A 22,780-nucleotide genomic window follows, 5' to 3' on the forward strand; every position below is an offset into this window, starting at 1 on the left:
TGTGACAAAAGTGACTTATGGAAGGAAGGCTTTCTTTTGCTCCATGCTTTCTAGGTATAGTCTGTACAGACTGCATTGTAGCAGGAACATGAGGGAGCAGTGAAGAAGCAGAGAAGTGAGTGCTTAGATTCCAATAGTTTTGGGGTTTGTATTTATCTATTTATTTTTTAATTTAATTTTTGTGTTTTTGAGACAGGGTTTCTCTGTGTAGCTTTGCGCCTTTCCTGGAACTCACTTTGGAGACCAGGCTGGCCTCGAACTCACAGAGATCCTCCTGCCTCTGCCTCCCAAGTGATGGGATTAAAGACGTGCACCACCACCACCCGGTTTAGCAAGACATTTTTACCTGTTAAAAGATTCAATCTAGGTTGGGGTGTGGTGGGGCACGCTTTAAATCCCAGCATAAATCGGGAGGCAGAGGCGGGCATATTTTTGAGTTGAAGGCCAGCCTGGCCTACAGAGTGAGTTCCAGGACAGCCAGGGCTACACAGAGAAACCCTGTCTTGCAAAAAAAAAAAAAAAAAAAAAAAAATCAATCTAAACCGTGTGTGGTGTCACAGGCCTTTTATCCCCGCACTCGGGAGGCAGAGGCAGGAAGATCTCTGTGAGTTCAAAGCCAACCTGGTCTACCAAGTGAGTTCCTTGCTTTGAAAAACTAAAAATTAAAAAAAAAAAAATCCAAACAATTCCATTTCTTTTATTTTACTGTACCTATAGATGTTACCTGAAGGAAAGAATCAGGCCATTTTCACATTCTTCCTTCAGAATCCATTTCCATTCTTCATACTATTGTTCCTAGTCAGACAGTGGGTTGACTGAGTTAAATTTATTACACTTGGAAGAAGTGTCACTTTTCCAAAATTTCCTCTCTCTTTTTTTTTTTTTTTTTTTTTTTATACTCAGGATTACTGTAAGCCTCTCCATTATTTCAAGTTGAATTTTATTCTCAGGTATGATTCTGCAGTTTTCTTCATATAATTTCTAGATTTTTTTCCTAACTAGAAGTTTTATTCCCTCTTGTTTTATGTTCTTGCTGCTAATGTGAATGGAGTCTTACCTCCCCCCCCCCCCCAATCAAAACTGAACCAGAAGGGCGATAGGATCTCTACCACTTCTTTTGGCTGTGAGACTCTATGGTTTCTCGGTTCTATGACAACGTTCTATTCCCGCCTACATTTTCCGAACCTGAAGGAAGGCGGCAACAGCGAGTAGCGGCGTACAGGTCCCCTCTAGCTGGCCTTTGTTCTCCTCTCGGTGCTACTGCGCAGGCGCAGTCGCCTCAGCACGGTCCCCGCCTTCCCTACCGCGGGCCTAGCGCCGTAGCGCCGGCGCACTGGCGCGCTCCGTTCACACGCTCCGCGGCCTGTAGGCGCCGCGAGTTCCGGCTGTCCCCGTCACCGCCGCTGCTCCTGGAGGTCGGTTGCGACGAGTAACGGCGCCGGGACGAGCTCCGCGCCTTCGTTTCCGATATGTACCCGAATTGGGGCCGGTATGGCGGGAACAGCCACTATCCGCCGCCGCCGGTCCCGCCACCGCCGCCGGTGGCGCTTCCTGAGGCCTCGCCGGGGCCCGGGTACTCCAGTTCGACGGCCCCCGCGGCCCCTTCCTCTTCGGGCTTCATGAGCTTCCGAGAGCAGCACTTGGCGCAGCTCCAGCAGCTGCAGCAGATGCACCAGGAACAAATGCAGTGCGTGCTCCAACCCCACCACCTTCCTCCGCCTCCGATGCCACCCCCGCCGGTGATGCCGGGGGGCGGCTACGGAGACTGGCAGCCGCCGCCTCCACCGATGCCCCCGCCACCTGGGCCGGCCATCAGCTATCAGAAGCAGCAGCAGTACAAACACCAGATACTCCACCACCAACGAGATGGACCTCCTGGTTTGGTTCCAATGGAGCTGGAGTCCCCTCCTGAATCTCCCCCTGTACCTCCAGGAGCCTATATGCCCCCGTCGCAGACGTACATGCCTCCACCTCAGCCACCACCCTCGTACTACCCTCCTTCCTCAGCTCAGCCCTACCTGCCTCCCGCTCAGCCGTCCCCTTCACAGTCCCCACCTTCCCAACCCTACCTAGCGCCCACCCCTTCTTATTCTTCCTCCTCTTCCTCCTCGCAATCTTATTTGAGCCATTCCCAGCCCTACTTACCCCCTTCTCAGGCATCTCCTTCCCGCTCCTCCCAGGGCCATTCTAAACCCCAACTACTTCCACCACCGTCCATCCCTTCTGGGAATAAAACAACTGTCCATCAAGAGCCTTTGGAGAGTGGGGCCAAGAACAAGAGTGCTGAACAGAAACAAGCTGCTCCTGAGCCAGATCCCTCTACAATGACTCCACAGGTAAGAAATCACCTGCCGGAGTCGAACCTTCCACTTAGGAGGCCTTATTTGAGCAGGCCTTGGGGCTTTAACCGGCTAGCACCTGTCCTAATTCCAGCACACAACAACTGGCTCATTCATACTACAAAAGATTCCTTAAGAGTCGGGCCTGAAAGCGAGGCTTTTAATTAACTGTGGATTACTAAAAGAACAGTAAAGATATTACTAGACTCTTGAAGAGTGGTGGGTTGGCACGAGATTTATCTCTCAGATGTATGCCTTGGTTTTCTTTGACCTGCATTCTAGACTTATTGCAAAGAGCTTTGTTTTAAAATTGCTTTTAAAGCTGGGCGGCGGTGGCGCACGCCTTTGATCCCAGCACTCCGGTGGCAGAGGCAGGAGGATCTCTGTGAGTTCGAGGCCAGCCTGGTCTACAGAGGGAGACGCAGGAAAGGTGCCAAAGCTGCACAGAGAAACCCAGTCTTGAAAAACCAAAAAAAAAAAAAAAAAAAAAAAGGGTTGATGGATGTTTAAATGCATATAAATTATGACCAGTTAATTTCTTAGAACAAACAAAACATGCAGGGGGTCCAGAGATAGCTGTCAGTTTCCAGAATCGAGTTTTCAGCACAAGAAAGATGCAAGTCTGTCTCATCATGAGCATCCCAATTGGTGTTGCAAGATCATGTGGACTACATAGGTCTCTAGATACTTGATCCTCTGAGGATCAGTTGGTATATTTTAGGAATTGATTCATACATCGCCAACTCTTAAAGATAATTTTAACATATGGTCAATTTGCTGCATTTCATTGTTGTTACCAGTCACTCCAAAACAGTAGCCTTGGAATTTGGCTGAGGTTTAAAAAAAAGTTTTGTGATAGCTGTTCCTTTGAGAGCCATACCTTTAAGACAGCTCTTTGAAGATGTGCTTTCCACAGAACAGTAAGAGATTGACCTGGGTTGCAGGAGCAAGGAGGGAAGAAAAAGGGGAGAGAAGCTGGGCATGGTAAACCGTGCCTACATTCCAACATTTGGGCGACAGAAGCAAGAGGATGGAGAGCTTGGGGTCAGCCAGGGCTACATAGTGAGACCCTGTCTCAAAAATAAATACATGGGAATAGATCATCTGCTCTATTTGGAAAACACAGTAAGTACTCGTTACCATAAATTGACTAGGGGAAAAAGAGAGTCTAGTGGCATGCAAGCTCAGGGTTGTGTATAAGATTCCAAGAGATAAGTGTACCTTACTTGAATTTTACAGTGGTTTGGTATTGAAGAGATACAAGCTCTGCCTAGGGGACACTGATAGAACAGTAGGATGCTTGGTTTTACTGTCTTACATCAAGTGTGTACTAGCTCTCAGTTGGTTCTTCCACATTGTCCCCTTAGGGATAGAATTTCCACTCTCTTGCTAGACACAGTGGCACAGATCTGTAATCCTAGTACTTGGGATATTGAGGCAGGAGGGTTGCAAGTTTGAGGCCAGCCTGGGCTATATAATATATCGTAGACCAGCCTGTCTGTTTGGCTTGTTGTGCTTGGGATTGGACTCAACGCCTTGGGTATGCTAGTCAAGTGCTCTGCCATTCAACTACACCTCCAGCTCTGTGTTGTGTCAGATTTAACGTAAGTACTTACTGTGAACACTGCTTTTGGCTTTCTGCCTCATCTGAAATGAACTTCTGTCAGTGCTGTGACATTCGGTGCTTCTGATTCTTGCTGAGTGACAGGAAGTAATGGAAGTTTGAGGTCTGGGTGTAGACCAGGTCTAGAAGGGCCTTGTCGTTGGCTAGGGCTACAACTCACTTGGTTGAATGCTTGCTTAGCATTCTTGAAGCCCTGGATTATATTCCTAGCACTGCATAAACTGAAATTCTAGCGCTCAGGAGGCAAAGGCCAGGAGGATCAGGAGTTCAAGGCCATCCAGGCTACAAAGTAAGTTCAAAGCCAGCCTGTGATGCAGGGAGTGGGGTGTTTTGCATGTCCTTGGCTTTCTTAACTCTATGGAGTTTATCCCAATGTCCTTAACTTCTCTCTTCCCTTTAAATTGAATACTTCCTAGGCACATCTCAAAATTCAGAGTCTCTATAAGCCATGTGATTTGGTTCAGTCTTTCAAATTATAAGGCCTTTGCTGTGCTCATCTTAGTCCTCTGCAGCACCTAGGACAGTGCCTTCCAATTTGTAGACCCACTATAAAGATTTGTTGAATAAAATTCAATAGTTATCATGCTGGGTGTTGATGCACGCCTTTAGTCCCAGCACTCAGGAGGCAGAGTCAGGTGTATCTCTGAGTTCAAGGCCAGCCTGGTCTATGCATGAGTTCTAGGATAGCCAAGGCTATGCAAAGAAACCCTCAAAAAACAAAAAACAAAAACAAAAACAAAAAGAGAGAGAGATACTTGGTTTATTAGGTGATAAACATTGTATGTTTCTGAATATTTTCCATTCATATTTTATTGTTGGAAATGTCATTTTGGGGAGTTTTGTTTTGTTTTGTTTTGATTTTTTCAAGACAGGGTTTCTCTGTGTAGTTTTGGTGCCAGTCCTGGATCTCCTTTGTAGCCCAGGCTGGCCTTGAACTCACAGAGATCCACCTGGCTCTGCCTCCTGAGTGCTGGGATTAAAGGTATGCGCCACCACTGCCTGGCATGTCATTAAATTTATTACTATTGTATATGATGTGAGTGTGCATCTGTACATGCCACAGTGTGCATATGGAGGTCAGGAGATGAGAGGAGTTTTGGGGAGTTAGTTGGGGTTCAAGGGATTTCAACTTAGGTCATTAGGATGGCTTGTCATGTGCTTTTACCTGCTGCCCATAAAATTCTGTTTTATGGTGAAAGATTTAAACATTAAGTAGAGAAAATATCATGAATACCCATCATTTAAATAGCTATTACAATTTTGATGTAGTCTTTAAAACATTTTAAAGTAAATCTTACATCTTATGCCATTTAATCATTTTTTCTTCATACTGGGATCAAGCCCTAAGGCTTTGTGCATGCTAATTGAGTATTCTGCTACAAAGCTACATCCTCATCTCCCGTGTTTCTACATTTTTTTTTTTTTTTTTTTTTGGTTGATTGGTTTGTTGTTGTTGTTTTGAGACAGGGTTTCTCTGTGTAAAAGCCCTGGCTGTGATGGGAACCTGCTTTGCAGACCAGACTGTCCTCGAACTCACAGAGATCCAACTGCTTCTGCCTCTCAAGTGCTGGGATTAAAGGCATGTGCCACCATTGCCCAGCAAAAACATTACATTTTATTTATTTATTTATTGTGTATATGTGGCAGGGATGGAGGGGTGCAGGTATGCTGCTGTGTGCATGTGGAGATCAGTGGACAAGTTGTGGGTGTCCAGCTCTCTCAAAGGTCTTCAGTCTTGGCAGCAAGCACCTTTACCTGCTGAGCCATCTCTCTGGCCTCAGGTACCTAGCTTTAAAAAGAAAGAAAAGAAGGGGGTGGGGGCAGCCTTTCATTTCTTAAAAAATAAAATGGAGCCTCACTTTATAGCCTTGGCAGACATGGAACTTGCTATGAAGACTAGGCTGGTCTCCAGCTTACAGAGATTTGTCTGCTTCTGTTTATTTTAAAGGCATACATCATCGTGCTTGGGCCAAAACCGTTTGTTTGTTTGTTTGTTTGTTTGTTTTTCAAAGCAGAGTTTCTCTGTGTAGTTTTGGTGCCTGTCCTGGATCTCACTCTGTAGACCAGGCTGGCCTTGGACTCACAGAGATTCACCTGGCTCTGCCTCCCAGGTGCTGCTGGGATTAAAGGCGTGTGCCCCCACTGCCCAGCCCAAGACCTTTTTTAGGTTAAGCACATTATAAAAGTGTAAGTCTTTTTGTACCATCTAACACTTAGTCCCTTTCGATTTCCCTCTCTCATTCCAGCAGAATTCAAAGGAATTCCTTGTTAAATTTCTCCAAATTGTCTCAGTTATATTTTGTTGATTTGTTCAGATTAAGATCCAACATAGGATAAATAGAAGATCCTTACTGTATAGATTAGGGTTTCTCAGTCTCAGCACTATAAACATTGGGGACCTTTTGGTTGAGAGATGTTTGTCCTGTTCATTGCAGGATGGTTACTGATGTCTCTAACAATGGCCCACTAGATGCCAGTAGTAGCCTCCCAGTTTTGAGAGCCAGAAATGGTCTTAGACATCTCAAGATACATCACCGTAAGTTCTAGAGGGAAGAGCCATCCTTCTTTGAGAACCCCTGATCTAGATCAAGGTTTCCTATTTTTTTTTTACCATGAGCCCCTAAATTTGAGGAAGGAATTGTTATTCTCTAGAACATCCTACATTCTGCTTCTTCTTCTGTCTTATTGTGTCATTTTACTTGATCTGAGTCCTCTATTTCTTTTTTTTTATAAATTAGCTCTAAAACAGTAAGTAGACTGAAGTTCAAAATTGTTATTTGCAGAGTATAGTACATAGGTGTTGTGTGATGTGTATTTGTACCCATCTCGAGGGCCTGCTTGTCCCAGTGTTCTGATGCTGAGCTTGATCAGTGTTTAGGTGGGGACAGTCTGGTCCCTCACTGTGAAGCTTCTGTCAGTCTAGCATCTAGTGTTTCATCTAGTGACTCACCCATTGATGGTCTCCACATGAGTCTATTGTTTCACTGGAGTTTTCAGCGGTGGAATTTTAAATTCCCTCTGCAATTTCTTTTTTCTTTCTTTTTTTTTTGGTTTTTTGAGACAGGGTTTCTCTGTGTAGCTTTGCACCTTTCCTGGAACTCACTTGGTAGCCCAGGCTGGCCTCGAACTCACAGAGATCCGCCTGGCTCTGCCTCCCGAGTGCTGGGATTAAAGGCGTGCGCCACCGCTGGCTGCAGTTTCTTCGGCTGCAGTTTCTTCTTAACTTAGTGTAGGGAATTATGTGAAGAAAACTTTCACTTGTGAACTAGAACTATTTGATTGGAAATACAGTTAGTATACGAACAAACACTTTGCTGTTTTCCCATTTATTTTCTAGATACCAGAGTAAAGCGTTGATGATTTAATGGACTATTCTTTCTGACGAATTAACTTTTCTGTGTTAATAGGTTGAGTAGTTATGATGTATAGTCTTTTTAATGAGTTGTGGTTTTATTTCTTTCATTCTCCAAATAACTCATGTAAAGTGTTGACATTGAGTATAGTTTATAGAGGTGTCGTTTAATGTGAACTACTGTGCTTAGTACTCTAGATAAAATGGTAAACAATATAGGCATGGTACTTGGTGTCAGTGGGTTTTTATTCTAGTAAGTAAACAGAAATACAGGGTGCCATGGGATTAGAACGTATAAAATAACTAGACTATTCTATAAGAAACTAATAGAAAAGGTGAGGTTTAAAAGTTTTTATTGCCTGGCAGTAGTGAGTGGCATGCCTTTAATTCCAGCACTTGGGAGGCAGAGGCAGATAGATCTCTGGGTTCGAGGCCAACCTGGTCTACAAAGTGAGTTCCAGGACAGCCAGGGCTACTCAGAAACCCTGTATTGAAAAACCAAACCACGGTATTCGGCATAAAAAAAAAAAAAAGAAAACCAAACAAAAAAATTTTTTTTTATTATTGTTGTTATTTTGATGCTTTTGAGACAGTGAACTCTAGATCCTTCTGTCTTCTTGAGAATTGGAATTTCAGTCGTGTACTAACAAACATACATGCTATTGTATTCACAGTGCTCTGTACATGTTGGAAATGAAGAACAGATATCTTTTAAGTAACTGACTGTGTCTGGGAGCTCTAGCCTAGCTAAAGAGACCACCTTTATAAAGTAATATTTAATTAGGCCTGGTGGCATACCCCTTTCTCTAGTAATCAGGAGGATCAGAGTTCAAGGCTAGTTTCTATAACATAGAGAGCTTGAGGCCAGCTTGGGCTCCATGAGATCCTGTCTTTAAAAAAAAAAAAAAAAAAAAAAAAGGCATATAAGTGAAATCTAAGAAGTAGGCAGGAATTATCCAAAAACAAGTTTAGTAAGGATTTCTGACAGCACAGGTTCAGAAGGCATGTAATAGATAGGGGGAAACACTTTGAAGATTTTATTTCAAAGACAGTGTTTAGCCATTGAGGGATTTTATATAGGCAAGTGTGATGCAATGATCATTTTATTTTAGTGGTGCATAAACATGCTAGGCAGGCACTGTACCACTGAGCTGCACCTCCCATCCTATATTGGCATTTAGAGCTTTTTAAAATTATTATTATTTTTTTTTTGGTTTTCGAGACAGGGTTTCTCTGTGTAGCTTTGCGCCTTTCCTGGAACTCACTTGGTAGTCCAGGCTGGCCTCGAACTCACAGAGATCCGCCTGGCTCTGCCTCCCGAGTGCTGGGATTAAAGGCGTGCGCCACCACCGCCCGGCTAAAATTAATTTTTATTTTATGTGTACAGATGTTTTGCCTGTGTGTGTATGTGTGTACCACCTGTATGCTTGGCTCCTGTGGAGCCAGAAGAGGGCATTAGATTTCCTGTACCTGGAGTTATAGATGGTTGTAAGCCATCATGTGGGTGCTAGGAACTGAACCTGGTTCCACTGCAAGAGCAGCCAGTGCTCTTAACCACTGAGTTATCCCTCTAGCTCTGCCATTTTAAAAACAGATTTATTTTATTTTTATGTGTATAGGCGTTTTGTCTGCATGCCTGTGTATCACATGCATGCACAGCCTGCAGAGGCCAGAACTGGACGTCAGATTCTTTAGAACTGGAGTTACCCTTAGTTGTTGGTCATCATGTGGATGCTGAAAACCGAATCCAGGTCCTCTGCAAGTGCAACAAGTGCTCTTAACTTTTGAGCCATCTCTATAGCCCCTGGATTAGCATTTTTGAAAACTTGCCCTGGTTTCAGTGTGGAGAGGGAAATTGAGGAACAAAAGAACGATTTAGGATAAATAATTGTTACGTAATCCAGGCAAGAGATAATAGTAGCTTGGATATGGATGGTATTAGTGGAGATGAAAAGAAGTGGAAAGACTGAAGACATGTTTAGCTGCTAGAATCTATCCAGTTGGAGGTTACTCGAGTAGTCATAGCAAGGGGAGACATCAAGGATTTGTGGGCTGAGGGGTGGGCTGTTGAGTGGTTAATAGTACCACTTACCTAAGTTATATTCATATTATAAGATATATTAGTAGATAAGCTCCTCTGGGGAGTGTGTATGTAGAATAAGAATGGTAGTTAAAGAACATTGTTGCTAGCCTCAGAATCACACAATCCAAATAACCAGTGGAGGAAAGACCAAATGAGGTAGATAGAAAATCAAGACAGCAGTGATATAGATTGTGAAAGGACACACTTCCTGGAGCAAAGAGTAGCCAGATGTGTCAAGTACTGCCAAGAGGTCAAGCAAAATAAAGATTTTGAGTTTATCTTTTCTCCTTACTGACATGTAGGTTATTGTTGACCTTGGCAGGAGCAGTTTCATAGTGACTGAAGCCATATTGCATTGATTTGAGGAGTGATGGAAGGTGAGGATGGGGATGGTGAGTATAGACAATTCTTTCAAGAAGTTTTTAACTCAAGGGGAGCAAGAGAGAATGAGGGCAGGAACTGGAGAAAGTGATGAAGTAAAGGAGCATTCTTCTTTTTAAAAATCGAAACTAAATTTACCTGGTGACCTTAGTTCCTAAGGGAGAATGTGAACCTTAATGATATTAAAAGTGGTCATTTTAAATCATTTTCAAAAGTAGATATCTGATTGAATATGCAGATTTTTCTCCCCTCGTTTTAAGATCTACACAGACAATAGTCATTATTTCAGACGTTGGTAATAACCTAGACAGAGATAGTAACTTTACAGTATTAGTCTTTAAAATGTTGCATGCAGACACACTTTGTAACATATCCTTCCCTACAAAATCATTTAGTCCTCTGTTTTATTCCTGTGCCAGAAGCAGGTAGTCAGTAAGTGCTGCCTGAATAAATTAGTGTCTTTATTAGTAACGGTATTTGTGGCAAATAGTTCTAGAGTTCTTTATGTCTCAGATCCCTTCAGTGAGTCTCTTTGTGTTGAATGGTGGTGGTGGTGGTAGTGTGTGTGCACATGTGTTCATGTGCTGTGGAGGCCAGCAGTTGGGTGTCTTCTTCAGTTGTTGTCCACAACATATCTATTTAGAGGCAGGATCTCTTACTGAACCCAGAACTCTCTGATTTGGCTAGTCTAGCTACCTAGCTTGTTCTTTGTTTCTCAAGTGCTGGGATCATAGGTGAGTTATCATGCCCAACTGTATTTACATGGGTGCTGGGAATCAAAATGCAGGCCCTTCTGTTTCCACAGTAAGTGCTTTATTTGCTGAACCATCATCTTTCTGGTCCCCATCCAGTCTCTTAAAAGTAATATATGCTATTATTTTCTTCCATCTGTAAACCAACATCCCATAAGATATGAAATTATCTTATATGCTGGGACATTCAGAACAACTGGCTCCTAGTCTATTGTTAGCAAGTTCAGACATGCCTTTTCCTTTCTAAAAGAGAGGTAATCGCTATTCTCTTGAGGTCACTGAGGACATTTCTGAGTGATGTCAACCTTACTCATTATAGAGTTTCAGAAACATGCTGAAGCCTAATGGTAAGATTGAATTAGTTTTGTTTCTTGCTTATGGGGTTCATAATAAATAGAAAATGACCTACAAAGCATACTGTCAGTGAATCAACAACAAACCTAACAAGGCTTATATACTGGGTTGGATCTAAGATAAAGATGGGAGGCATAAGAAGAGGTTGGATTCTTTATTAAAGAATCTAGACCTGTGCCATGGGCAGATGGATTAGTAGATAAAGCACAAGAACCTTTTTCCAGCATCCATATAAAAGCCAATGTGGTAGACACCAGTAATCTAAGCAGATACTGATACTGAAGAGTCAGAATCTACAGGAAGATCCCAGGCTTGCTAGCCAGCCAGCCAGACACAGCTTAAGTAGAATTGGCTTGCTCCAGGTTCAGTGAGAGACCCTGTTTCAAAAATAAAGTGGAGAAAGATTGAATAAGGTATCTGACAATTAACTCCTAGCTAACACACACACACACACACACACACACACACACACACACACACGGATCACAGGGGATGCAGTGATTATATCTATAAATCTTCCTGTTTATAGCTACTATCTTTTAACTTGTGAAAGAGTTGGCATCTTTGTATCTTTTTTGGTTTTTCGAGACAGGGTTTCTCTGTATAGCCTTGGCTGTCCTGGAACTCACTCTGTAGACCTGGATGGCCTCGAACTCACAGAGATTCACCTGCCTCTGCCTCCCAAGTGCTGGGATTAAAGGTGCGAGCCACCACTGCACAGCTCATCTTTGTGTCTTTTTGTGATGCTCTAAGCAACTGAAATAGCCACACATGGCAGCCCAGGCTCCAATGCCAATATCAGGAGACAGGAAAGAGTTTGAGGCCAATTTCTCTCAAATAAAAGTGAAGAGTGTCCTTGGTTTCAGTTGCTTTGCTTTTTCATGTCTTTGTCCTTTTTAAGAAATATTATTTTATGTGTATGGATATTTTGGCCGCATGTATGTCTGTGAACCATGTGCATGCCAGGTGTTCATAGAAGCCAGAAGAGGGTATCAGAAACCTTGGAACTGGAGTTATAGATGGTTATGGGCCACCATGTGGGTACTGGGAACTGAATCCAGGTCTTCTGGAAGAGTAACTAGTACTCTTAACCACTAGCACTCTCTCTAGCTCCCCCACCCCCCATTTGTTACAGATTCTCCGTGTAGACCTGTCTAGCCTTGAACTAGCTATTAAGCTTGAACATATGACCTTGAACTTGTGTCTGTGTGTGTGCCTGGATATGGGCACGTGTGCTATGCTGTGGTGCATGTGGAATTTGAAAGTCTTTAGTGGAGCCAGTTCTTTCCTTCTGTTATATACAGGTTCCTGGAATCAAACTTAAGTAACTAGGCTTTTGATCAGGAAGCACCTTTACCCTATTTACTGTCTCATGACCTTGAACTTTATATCCTTCTGCTTCCACTTCCTGAGTGCCAAGGTCATAGGCATGTACCCTCTTGGTCTACCTTCTTGGTTTTATTCCATGCTGGAAATAGAACTCAGAACTTAATACATACTTGGCAAGCAAATACTCTATCAACTGATGAGCTACATTAAAAGTCCCTGAATTTGTTTTTTGAGATGAATGATGAACCTATTTATATTTTCAGTGTTTTCTTTTTTTTTTTTTTTTCCCCCCTCTGTGTAGTTTTGGAGCCTGTCCTGGATCTCACTCTGTAGCCCAGGCTGGCCTCAAACTTACAGAGATCCTTCCCCTCTGCCTCCCGAGTGCTGGGATTAAAGGCATGCGCAATCACCGCCCAGCCAGTATTTTCTTAAATAGAGGAAACTGACTTCTTTTTTCTTTCTCTTGTTTTTCTGAAATAAGGATTCATGTAGCTTATGCTGGTATTGAACTTACTATGTAGTAAAGATGACCTTGAACTCCTGATCCTCTTGTCTCTGTCTCCCAAGTGCATTTGTTACCATACCTGGCTGTAAATGACTTAATATTACAATATTGCTGAGTTATTTTTTTGTTTATTTGTTTTTCAAGACAGAGTTTCTCTATGTAACAGCTGTGGCTTGTCCTAGAACTCTGGAACTCACAGAGATCCACCTGCCTCTGCCTGCTGAGTGCTGGCATTAAAGGCATGTGCCTCCACGCCCTACTTATTAATGAGTTTTATTTTTTATTAGTATTATTTTTGAGACAGGGTCTGACTATGTAGCTTTGGCTGGCCTGGACTGGGGTATGCAGATCAGAGTGGCCTGGAACTCATTGCCTACCTTTGTCTACCAAACTCTGGGTTAAAGGTGTGTGCCACCACACTTTTTTTGTTTGTTTGTTTTGTTTTGTTTTTCGAGACAGGGTTTCTCTGTGTAGCTTTGCACCTTTCCTGGAACTCACTTGGTAGCCCAGGCTGGCCTCGAACTCACAGAGATCCGCCTGGCTCTGCCTCCCGAGTGCTGGGATTAAAGGCGTGTGCCACCACCGCCCGGCACCACCACACTTTTTTAATGTTGAATAGTAAAAATAATCTTGTTCAGGGAACTGAGGCTTATCTGTATGATAATAAGAGCCAAAATAGAGTTAGTGAGATAGGATTTATTCTTGCCAATAAATTAGAAAAGTTTCAGGTCAAATATGGCTTATGGCCATCAGTATCTCAATATCACTTACTGATATCCCATCATGTGCTCTAGCACTTTGCTGAAGTTAGAAGACTAGATAAAAATAGCAGAAGATTTGGACATGGCCCATGCCTTTAATCCTAGCACTTGGGAAACAGAGGCAGGCAGATCTTTGTGAGTTCAAAGATAGCCTGATTATGCAGTGAGTTCTAGGCCAATCAAAGCCACACAGTGAGACCCTGTCTCAAAAGAAAAACAAAACAGAACAAAAATAAATATCTTTTCCCCAAGAAAATTATGCTGTGTGAGTGAACAGATAACAAATCAGTCTAGTTGGGGGGAATATATATTATACATCTCTTTGCATATGGAAAATTGGGAGACATTATACAATAAAATATTAACAATATAGGAACTATTGTTCTTCCAAGATAATTGGATTAGAAAGTGAGCATGTAGCCAGGCATGGTGTTGCACACCTTTAATCCTAGCACTGGGAAGCAGAAGCTGGTAGATCTCTTTCTCTGTTGAGTTCCAAGATAGCTAGGGCTATGTAGAGAGCCTGTCAAAAAACAAGGAAAGTGAGCATATAAAATTAACCCATTGACACAGAGAACAAAAGTTTGTTAAAAAAAGAAAAAATTATCTGATAGCTGGATGTGGTAGTACACACCTTTAATTGTAGTAATCAGAAAATAGACAGGTGGATCTCTGAGGTCAAAGCCAACCTGGTCTACACGGGAAGTTCCAGTACAGCCAGGGTTGCATAGTGAGGCCGTGTTTCAAAACAACCAAAAAAGAAAAAAAAAAAAAGTATTCTGGTTCAGTCTAGAGAAATAAAGCTCAAAATTATGACAATAGATTGTTTGTATTAGGTTTTATAAATTGAAATTGTATCTGAGTTTTAGAATGAACAAAGAATAAAGTATTAAGTGAGTTTTTTTTGTTGTTTGTTTGTTTGTTTTCAAGACAAGGTTTCTCTGTGTAGCCCTGCTGTCCTGGAACTCACTCTGTAGACCAGGCTGGCCTCATTCACAGAGATCCACCTGCCTCTGCCTCCCAAGTGCTGGGATTAAAAGCCTATGGCAACACCCCCACCACCATTACTACCGAAGGTTGGGTTGTGTTTTTTCCCCTCTGAGACCACAGAGAGGCCTGGAACTTAACATGTAGACCTGACTCCACAGAGTCTCAGTGTGTCACAGAGAGGCCTGGAACTTCACATGTAGACCTGACTCCACAGAGTCTCAGTGTGTCACAGAGAGGCCTGGAACTTCACATGTAGACATGACTCCCCTCAAACTCACTCACAGATCTTTCTACCTCTGACTCCTAGATGCTGAAATTAAAGGCATGCACCACCACACTCTGCTAGATTGGGTTTCGATCTTGTGTGCATATAAATATTTTTTTAATGTTTGTTTATGATTTTTTGAGACATGGTCTTTCTGTATATTGCTGGCAGTCCTGGAATTCACTTTGTACACCAAGCTGGTCTCACACTCAAGCTTTCTTCTGCCTCCTGAGGGCTGAGATTAAAAGTGTGGGCCACCACCCTGGCTCTTGATCCTACAATTTTGTGACAAATTTTTACATCAACATTACCTATCATTTTTAATCTTTTGATAAGCATATTTTAAGGATTTATCAGTTTTTCTGGAGCCTGTTTTTTAACCATTGGTAGGCAGATTGTGCCCTTTTTTTTGAGACAGGGCTTTACCATGTAACTCTGGCTTGCTTGATATTCAACATCTCTTTCATAAAAATCATCCTTAAAATAATAGGGCAAATATGTACTAATGTTAATCATAAAAGTATACAGGGTAGTTGTTTAGTGAATTTCAGATTATAAAAAAAAAAGTTTTTTTTTTTTTTTTTTTTTTTAAAGTTTTTTGAGAGACAGAGTTCCATATAGCCCAGGCTGGCCTCTACCAAACTATGTAGGTGAGGATTACTTTGGGCTCCTGTCTTCCTGTTATCTAGAGTGCTGGCATTACAGTTTTGTACCTTCACACACAGTGTATTGTCATGATAGCTTCTGTGTTTCCTTAGGTAGCCTTGTAACCATGGGGATTATATAATAAAGATTTTCATTTGAGTAGTGAACTTTTTTAAAAGTTAATTTTAATTAATTAAAGTCACCACAAACACTGAATTAATGAATATTGAACCTTTGTTGTAAGAAAAATACAGGTGAATCTGAACTTCTGAGCATATTTTCTTCAACATATAACCATGTATATGTGTTTTCTCTTTAAAGACACTTTATTTTGTAGATATTGTTGATTCATTAGCATTCAGCTCTTGGTAAACAGTAGTGCTTACTTGAATGAAATTTATGGAACATACCTTTTCTTTCTAAGGGCAATCACAGCTTTCTTAGGAATGCTGGACAGCACTTCCATATTATTACTGGGGAGCTTTGTACTTTTATTTATTTATTTATGTTGGTTGGTTGGTTGGTTTTTTGAGACAGGGTCTCACTGTAGACCAGGCTGGGCTAGTCCACCTCTTTGAGTTAATGGGGGGGGGCATTTTAAATGGAAAAAATAATTAACACAAATTTGTTGGAATTTCTGGTGCTAACTACACTGTGAAAAAGACCTGTAGCCAGAAGGCAGAATACCGCCTTATTCTACTTCAGTTGGGAATACACCTGTCAGGCCACTCGGGTTTTTCACTGTTACTCACCTGTTTATAAAATGACTGGGAAAGCTTACTAGGTATTATTATTGGGGTTGGAAAAAATTTTAGCAGATCAACAAATTCACATATACAGAATCTACAAATACTGAGAATATTTTTTTCTCTATTTCTGTGTGTATGTGCACGTGTGCAGAGGCATATTGGGATTTTTTTTTTTTTTTTTTTTTTTTTTTTTTGGAGACAGGGTCTCTCACTGAACCTGGAGCTGGAAATTTTCATTACACTGATGTGCCAGTGAGCTTCCAGGGATCCTCCTGTCTCTGCCTTCCAGCATTAAGGTTACAGACCAGCACCACAATGCCTGCCTTTTTTTGTGGGTTCTAGGAATCCAAACTCAGGTCTTCATTTTGCATAGCAAACATTTTACACACTAAACTATCACCCCATCCTCTTCTCTCTTTGTTTTTGTTGTGTTAGATAGGCTGGCCTCATACTCACTGAGTACCTCTTGCCTCCACCCTATGGAGTTCTGGGATTGCAAGTGTGGTCTACCATGCCCATCTATTTTCTAACTTTTTTCTCTATGCTAAAGTTCTCATTGTACTTTAAAGAAGTTAGAGATGAGGGCAAAGAGCCTTCTGTGAAGCATGAAGACCCGAGTTCAGATCCCCAGCACCCATGTAAAAGCCAGGTGGTTTGCTCTTGCCTATAACTTTAGTGATGGACAGTGGAGGCAGGTGATATCTGGCCAACCAGTCTAGTGGAAAAGGTTCAGCTCAGTGAGAGACCCTGTCTCAAAAAAAATAAAAGATGAGCTGGGTATGGTGTTCCACATCTTTAATCCCAGCACTCAGGAGGCAGAGGCAGGTGGATTCTGTGAGTTCATGGCCAGCCTGGTCTACAAAACGAGTTCCAGGACAGCTAGGGCTATTACACATAGAAACGCTGTTTTGAAAAACCAAAAAACAAACAAACAAACCAGTAAATAAAATAAAAGACAAAATAGTCTCTTCTAGAAAATTAAATTACAGTATAATTTGGACAATAAATCAGAAACTTTGAAATAAATAAAAAGTTTAAAAAAACATATTTTCATGTATAGTATGTATCTGAGCATAAATAGACTAGTGATACAGTGTGTTTAAAAGAAATAGGTATTTGGAGAAAAGTAAAGACTAGAAGATTCCTGTGAGTAAATCCAAGCAAGCTAAAGGCAGGTTACAAACAAGTAGCTGTGCATACTGACAGACGCCCATTCTTTTCAAGACAGGGTCTTGACTCTGGTTCTAGCTAGCCCCAGACTCACAGACATCAACCTGACACAAACTCTGGTTCCTGGGATTTAAGGTGTATGCCACTATACCCAGCCTCAGAAGGGTTGGGAGGTTTGCTTTGTTTTTAATTGTTTTAGATTTGTTTATTTTATTTGATGTGTATCAGTCGTTTGCCTGGATCTCTGTGTACCATGTGTGTGCCTGGTATGAAGGGAGGTCAGAATAGGCATCAGATCCCCTGAAGCTGGAGTTAGAGACGGTTGTGAGCCACCATCTGGGTTCTGGGGACTGAACCCAGTCCTCGTAATTGTTCCAGCCTCCAGAAACATGTTTTTTCTTGTTGTTGTTTTTAAGTATGTGTTAGCTGGGTACTAGCCTGTAATCTCAGCTGCTCAGGAGACTGTGGCTGGGGTGGGCTGGGAATATCATGAGTTCCAGAGCTGTTGGAGCTACAGACGAAGTTCAAAGCCAATCTGGACAATTTACTGGGAGTCTGTCTAAAAGAGTAAGATGAGATCTGGGTCCGTTGCTTAGCGGTAGAACACTTGCCTGCCCTGCATAAAACCCTAGGCTCTGTACTTAGTATTGAAGGGGAAAAACCAGAAGCATGCTTAACTATGATGTATGGTTTCATTTAAATTTACAAATTTGGGGAAAGAACGTAAAATTTTCTCTATCTTGTTAACTTGCCTTTTTCAGTCCAGCTTTGTTTGTTTTTCCATTAGATACATGAACACATATAAATGTAGCTCTGGATTATCGATGAACATTCTTTAAAATGAGCCAGAGAGATGGCTCGGCAGGGAAGGTGCTTTGTTGTCAAGCTTGATGACCTCAGTTGTATCCCCTGGGACCTACATAGCAGGAGAGAATTATCTCCTGAAAGTTGTCCTCTGACTTCCATACACTGTGGCAGGCTTATACTCACACACAAATACACACACATGGAATAAATAAAATAAAATTCTTAAAAATGGCTTGTATTGTAGGAACAGCAACAATATTGGTACCGACAGCACCTGCTTAGTTTGCAGCAGAGGACAAAAGTGCATTTCCCAGGACACAAAAGGGGTCCTGTCACAGCAAAGGATGTACCAGAAACCATAAAAGAAGACGTTCCAGTGCCTGCTACCAGTCAAACGGCAGAGCCCCTTTCGGCTGAAGAGCCCCCATTACCACCTCCAAATGAAGAGGCACCACCTCCACTCCCACCTGAGGAACCCCAGGTAATTGTGTAGTGTTTATTCAGTCATCTGAGTTTTGTCTGATTTGTTTATGAACACTTGTCATAAATGGACATATTTTCATGTGTTCAGGTACCTGTAAAATTCCACTTTTAAAGTAATCGGATGTCAGCTAATCAGGGTTAGCAAAGAGATTTTGGGGAGGTTGACTGAAGTGAAGAATTAGATACTCTTTTGAAGTATCTTTTGGAGTATCTCAGCACAAAAGAAAGATGCCCAGGTATATTCATAATTATGGTACAGGGCAATAGTTTAGAACTTTAGCTTTTAGAGTCAACTGTCCAAACACTGCCACTTAACAGTGGTGACTCTGGACAGGCTGGCTAATCATTCTCTACTGATTTACTCATCTGCAGAATGGATATATTCAGGTAGTAGCTGTCTTAAAGTTGTTGAAGCATTAAAAATGACCATCTTTGTCTCATAAAGTGTAGTGTCTTGTGGTGTGGAGAGTTCCCACATTAGTCCAAATGTTGTTCTCACAACTTTATTGAACTACAATTATATTGTAGTTCTCTGGTAAAATGTGACAGGAAGAGAAAGGGAGAGAGGGAAGGAAGGAGGGGTTTCTCATATGTTGGAAAGTACTATAGTTGTAGATTCACTTCCTGCTGGGGAAATGGTTGTCCTGTTTAAGAAGAATGAAATTATTATTCTAGTGAAGATTGTGGCATTTAACCTCCTTTTTCCTGTCATCCATAGTAACTGTAGATAGAACTTTGTATTTTGTCTAAATGTAGGATAACTTTCGTAGTCAGCCTGGGTTGTCAGGATTATGGACTTGATTGATTTGGTTGCTGTTTTATGACTTAGAAAAATTTGTGTTTTCTCTTACCTTTAGTCTGAAGACCCAGAAGAGGATGCTAGGTTAAAACAGTTGCAGGCTGCAGCAGCACACTGGCAACAGCACCAGCAACATCGAGTTGGCTTTCAGTATCAGGGAATAATGCAGAAGCATACTCAGTTACAGCAGATCCTGCAGCAGTACCAGCAAGTCATCCAGCATTCACCACATATACAGGTGAGTGTTTCCAAAATAAGCTCGTAGGAAGCTGTCTTAAGAATGAGCAAAGGATCTGTTACTCCTAAAAGAGATTTGAGTATGAAAACTGTAGATAAAGAAGTATCTGTTTCATATTATTGAGGGTATGGGAAAAGGTAGGTGTTATGATTGAATCCCTTGAGGAGGGAGTGTTTGATAGAATGAATGGGTCTCTTAGAGTACTGCTGCTAAGACTTTTAAGACTCATTTCCACATAACTACAAATTAATCTGGTATATCTAAAAAACAGAAGCGTATAACTTACCAAAAGGCCCAAGGCCATCATCTCACACACACACACACACACACACACACAAACATAAACAAACACACAAACTCACACACACCTAAGCAATATACCATAAGTGAAAAAGTGACTTAGGTATTTGTCTTATACATTTGAGGTATAATCTTGTGTCTGTATTATAGTAAGGGATTTTCAATTTTTTTTTTTAATTTTCAAATCTTTAAAATGATCCTTAGTCCTTAGGAACACTAAAATCTTGAAGAATACTCATTGCTGAGATAGGTATTTGCCTGAAGGTTTGGTTGAGTTTTCCAGTTGTGTGATATTATTTAAATAGCCCAAAGGAAGAAGAACAATCATTGCTGAAAAGATCTAGCAATTTTATCTTTCCCTTTGGAAATTTTTTTAATTTCCTTAAACTTCATGTACTCTTGATTCATTAATATTGTTAAGTTGAGACTGATTCTTACATGGCTATCTTGAAAGAATTTTTGTCCTTTATTTGTAGACCATGTCTCTAGATGTGCAATTGCGACATTATGAGATGCAGCAGCAACAGTTTCAACATCTCTACCAAGAATGGGAGCGAGAGTTTCAGCTGTGGGAGGAGCAGCTCCATTCCTATCCTCATAAAGATCAGCTTCAGGAGTATGAGAAACAGTGGAAAACATGGCAAGGACACATGAAAGCCACTCAGACCTATCTCCAGGAGAAAGTCAGTTCATTTCAGAATGTGAAGAACCAGTATATGGGGAACATGTCAATGCCACCTCCGTTTGTCCCGTATTCCCAGATGCCTCCACCTCTACCAACAATGCCCCCTCCAGTATTACCTCCATCACTGCCACCACCAGTGATGCCCCCTGCTTTACCGACCACCGTACCACCACCTGGCATGCCCCCACCTGTGATGCCACCTTCTCTCCCAACCTCTGTGCCCCCACCGGGGATGCCTCCATCTCTCTCTTCCGCAGGGCCGCCGCCTCCGGTCCTCCCCCCACCTTCCCTCTCTTCTGGGGCCCCTCCGCCTGTCCTGCCCCTCCCACCATTATCCTCAGCCACACCTCCTCCAGGAATACCTCCCCCTGGAGTTCCACAAGGGATGCCTCCTCAGTTAACAACAGCCCCAGTTCCACCAGCCTCCGGTTCCCAAAACGCACAGGTCCCAGAGAAATCTCTACAAGCACTGCATCCCACACCTATGTCTTTTGGTTCAAATCCACCTTCAACCTTTCACCCTCCACCTCAGTCAGAACAAGTGAATTCCAAACCTCTGAACAAGGCTACTCTGGCATTCAGTTCGTTCTCATCCGAGCAAGGACTTGGCGAACCTTCAGCTGCTCCATCCCAGTCTGTCACTACAGCTAAGGATATGCCAGTGAGGTCAGCTGGACCGCCTCCAGAGTCTCCTAGAAGCAATTTCTTGGAAGGTCCAAGAGGTCCCAGGTAAGTCAGCTTTCTTATTTTGGCTAATGTTACATAAGCTGTAATGGAATCAAAAGACTAATCTATACAATTTTTGTGTTTCCTTTGTACTTTTATATACACTTGTGGTTTACAGTTAAAAATGTATTATTTGCTATTTCAACCTGATGTAACTTAGGTTGTATGTCCCTGTTTTTTTGATGTGTAACTACTTTTTATCTTATCTGTGGCTAAAACAGTCTAGAATGAAGATATTTTAGAGTAATGCTGATCATTTCTTACTGACTTTCAGCTTTATAAATAGTATTTTAAGCTAGGTATAGTGGCATACTCTGTAATCCCAGTACTTGGAGCAGGAGAATTAGGAGTTCAGGGCTATCCTGAGCTATATATTAAGTCAAGCCCTGGTCCAGGCCCTATATGACACATGGACTCATAGTACAAAAAGGAAAGACAGAATGAGTTTTGCTTTTTGTCTGTTTGACAAATAACTGAATTAGTAAGTACATTTGCTAGATTAGTATAAGGGTAAATGAACCTTTTAGAAAACCTTTTGTTCACAAATGCCAAGTTCTTGATTTCCCCCCCACCTCCACATAGGGTTTCTCTGTGTAGTCCTGGCTGTCCTGGAACTCACTGTAGACTAGACTGGCCTCGAACTCACAGATCCTCTGCCTCTGCCTCTGAGTGCTGAGATTAAAGGTGTACGCTGAGATTAAAGGTGTACGCTGCCTGTCAAGTTCCTACTTTGTACTCACAGCAGTTAACAGAACAAAAGTTACAAAATCCCTGCCACCCCCCAACCATAAAACCTTGCATCCTTTTTCTTTTCTTTTTTTTTTTTTTTTTTGGTTTTTTGAGACAGGGTTTCTCTGTGTAGCTTTGCGCCTTTCCTGGGACTCACTTGGTAGTCCAGGCTGGCCTCGAACTCACAGAGATCCGCCTGGCTCTGCCTCCCGAGTGCTGGGATTAAAGGCGTGCGCCACCACCGCCTGGCTATTTTCTTATTTTCCTTAGTTTGGGAGATGTCTGTCTTTTCTTTAGATCACATATATAGTTAAAAAGAAAAAAAAAATTAGTAGTTGTTGTTTAGTTTTCCTTAAAAAGCATTAAATTCAGCAGGGCATGGTGGTGTATGCCTGTAACCCTAGTATTCAAGAGACTAAGCCATGAGCTTTGTAAAGGTTCCTGCTGCTAGGTCTAATGGCCAGAGTTCTATCTCTGAGATCCACGTAGTGGACAGAGAGAACTGGCTCCTGCGAGTTGTCCTCATATGGGCCGAGGCATAGGAGCACTCACATACATACAGAGTGTAATTTTTAAAAAGTAGCTGAGGTAGGGGATCATGTGCCTGCTCCACATAGTGAGGCAAGCTTGGTCTATATTATCAAGTCTTTCTCAAAACAAACATGTTAAATTCATGTTTCCAAGCTTAGGAGAATCTAGTTTTCTCCCAAAGTG

At 42.0% G+C, this 22,780-nt stretch overlaps 1 protein-coding gene across 3 annotated transcripts in view; it reads left to right on the forward strand.

Annotated features, from left to right (window-relative positions):
• The first annotated feature begins 1,296 nt into the window (after positions 1-1,296).
• The window catches only part of Ylpm1 (YLP motif containing 1), a 73,491-nt gene continuing 52,007 nt past the window's right edge, over positions 1,297-22,780 (forward strand). Inside the window, exons 1-4 of one of the 3 annotated variants that reach the window (XM_059279792.1) lie at positions 1,297-2,336; positions 18,351-18,587; positions 19,447-19,626; positions 20,403-21,340. In XM_059279792.1, coding sequence (XP_059135775.1) covers positions 1,470-2,336; positions 18,351-18,587; positions 19,447-19,626; positions 20,403-21,340 — 2,222 coding nt within the window. In that variant the 5' untranslated portion in view covers positions 1,297-1,469. The remainder of the gene's footprint in view (positions 2,337-18,350; positions 18,588-19,446; positions 19,627-20,402; positions 21,341-22,780) is intronic. The other 2 variants (XM_059279791.1, XM_059279793.1) reach the window with 2 other exon arrangements.

This window comes from Peromyscus eremicus, chromosome 14 (genome assembly GCF_949786415.1).
Source record: "Peromyscus eremicus chromosome 14, PerEre_H2_v1, whole genome shotgun sequence".
Taxonomy (NCBI): Eukaryota; Metazoa; Chordata; class Mammalia; order Rodentia; family Cricetidae; genus Peromyscus; species Peromyscus eremicus.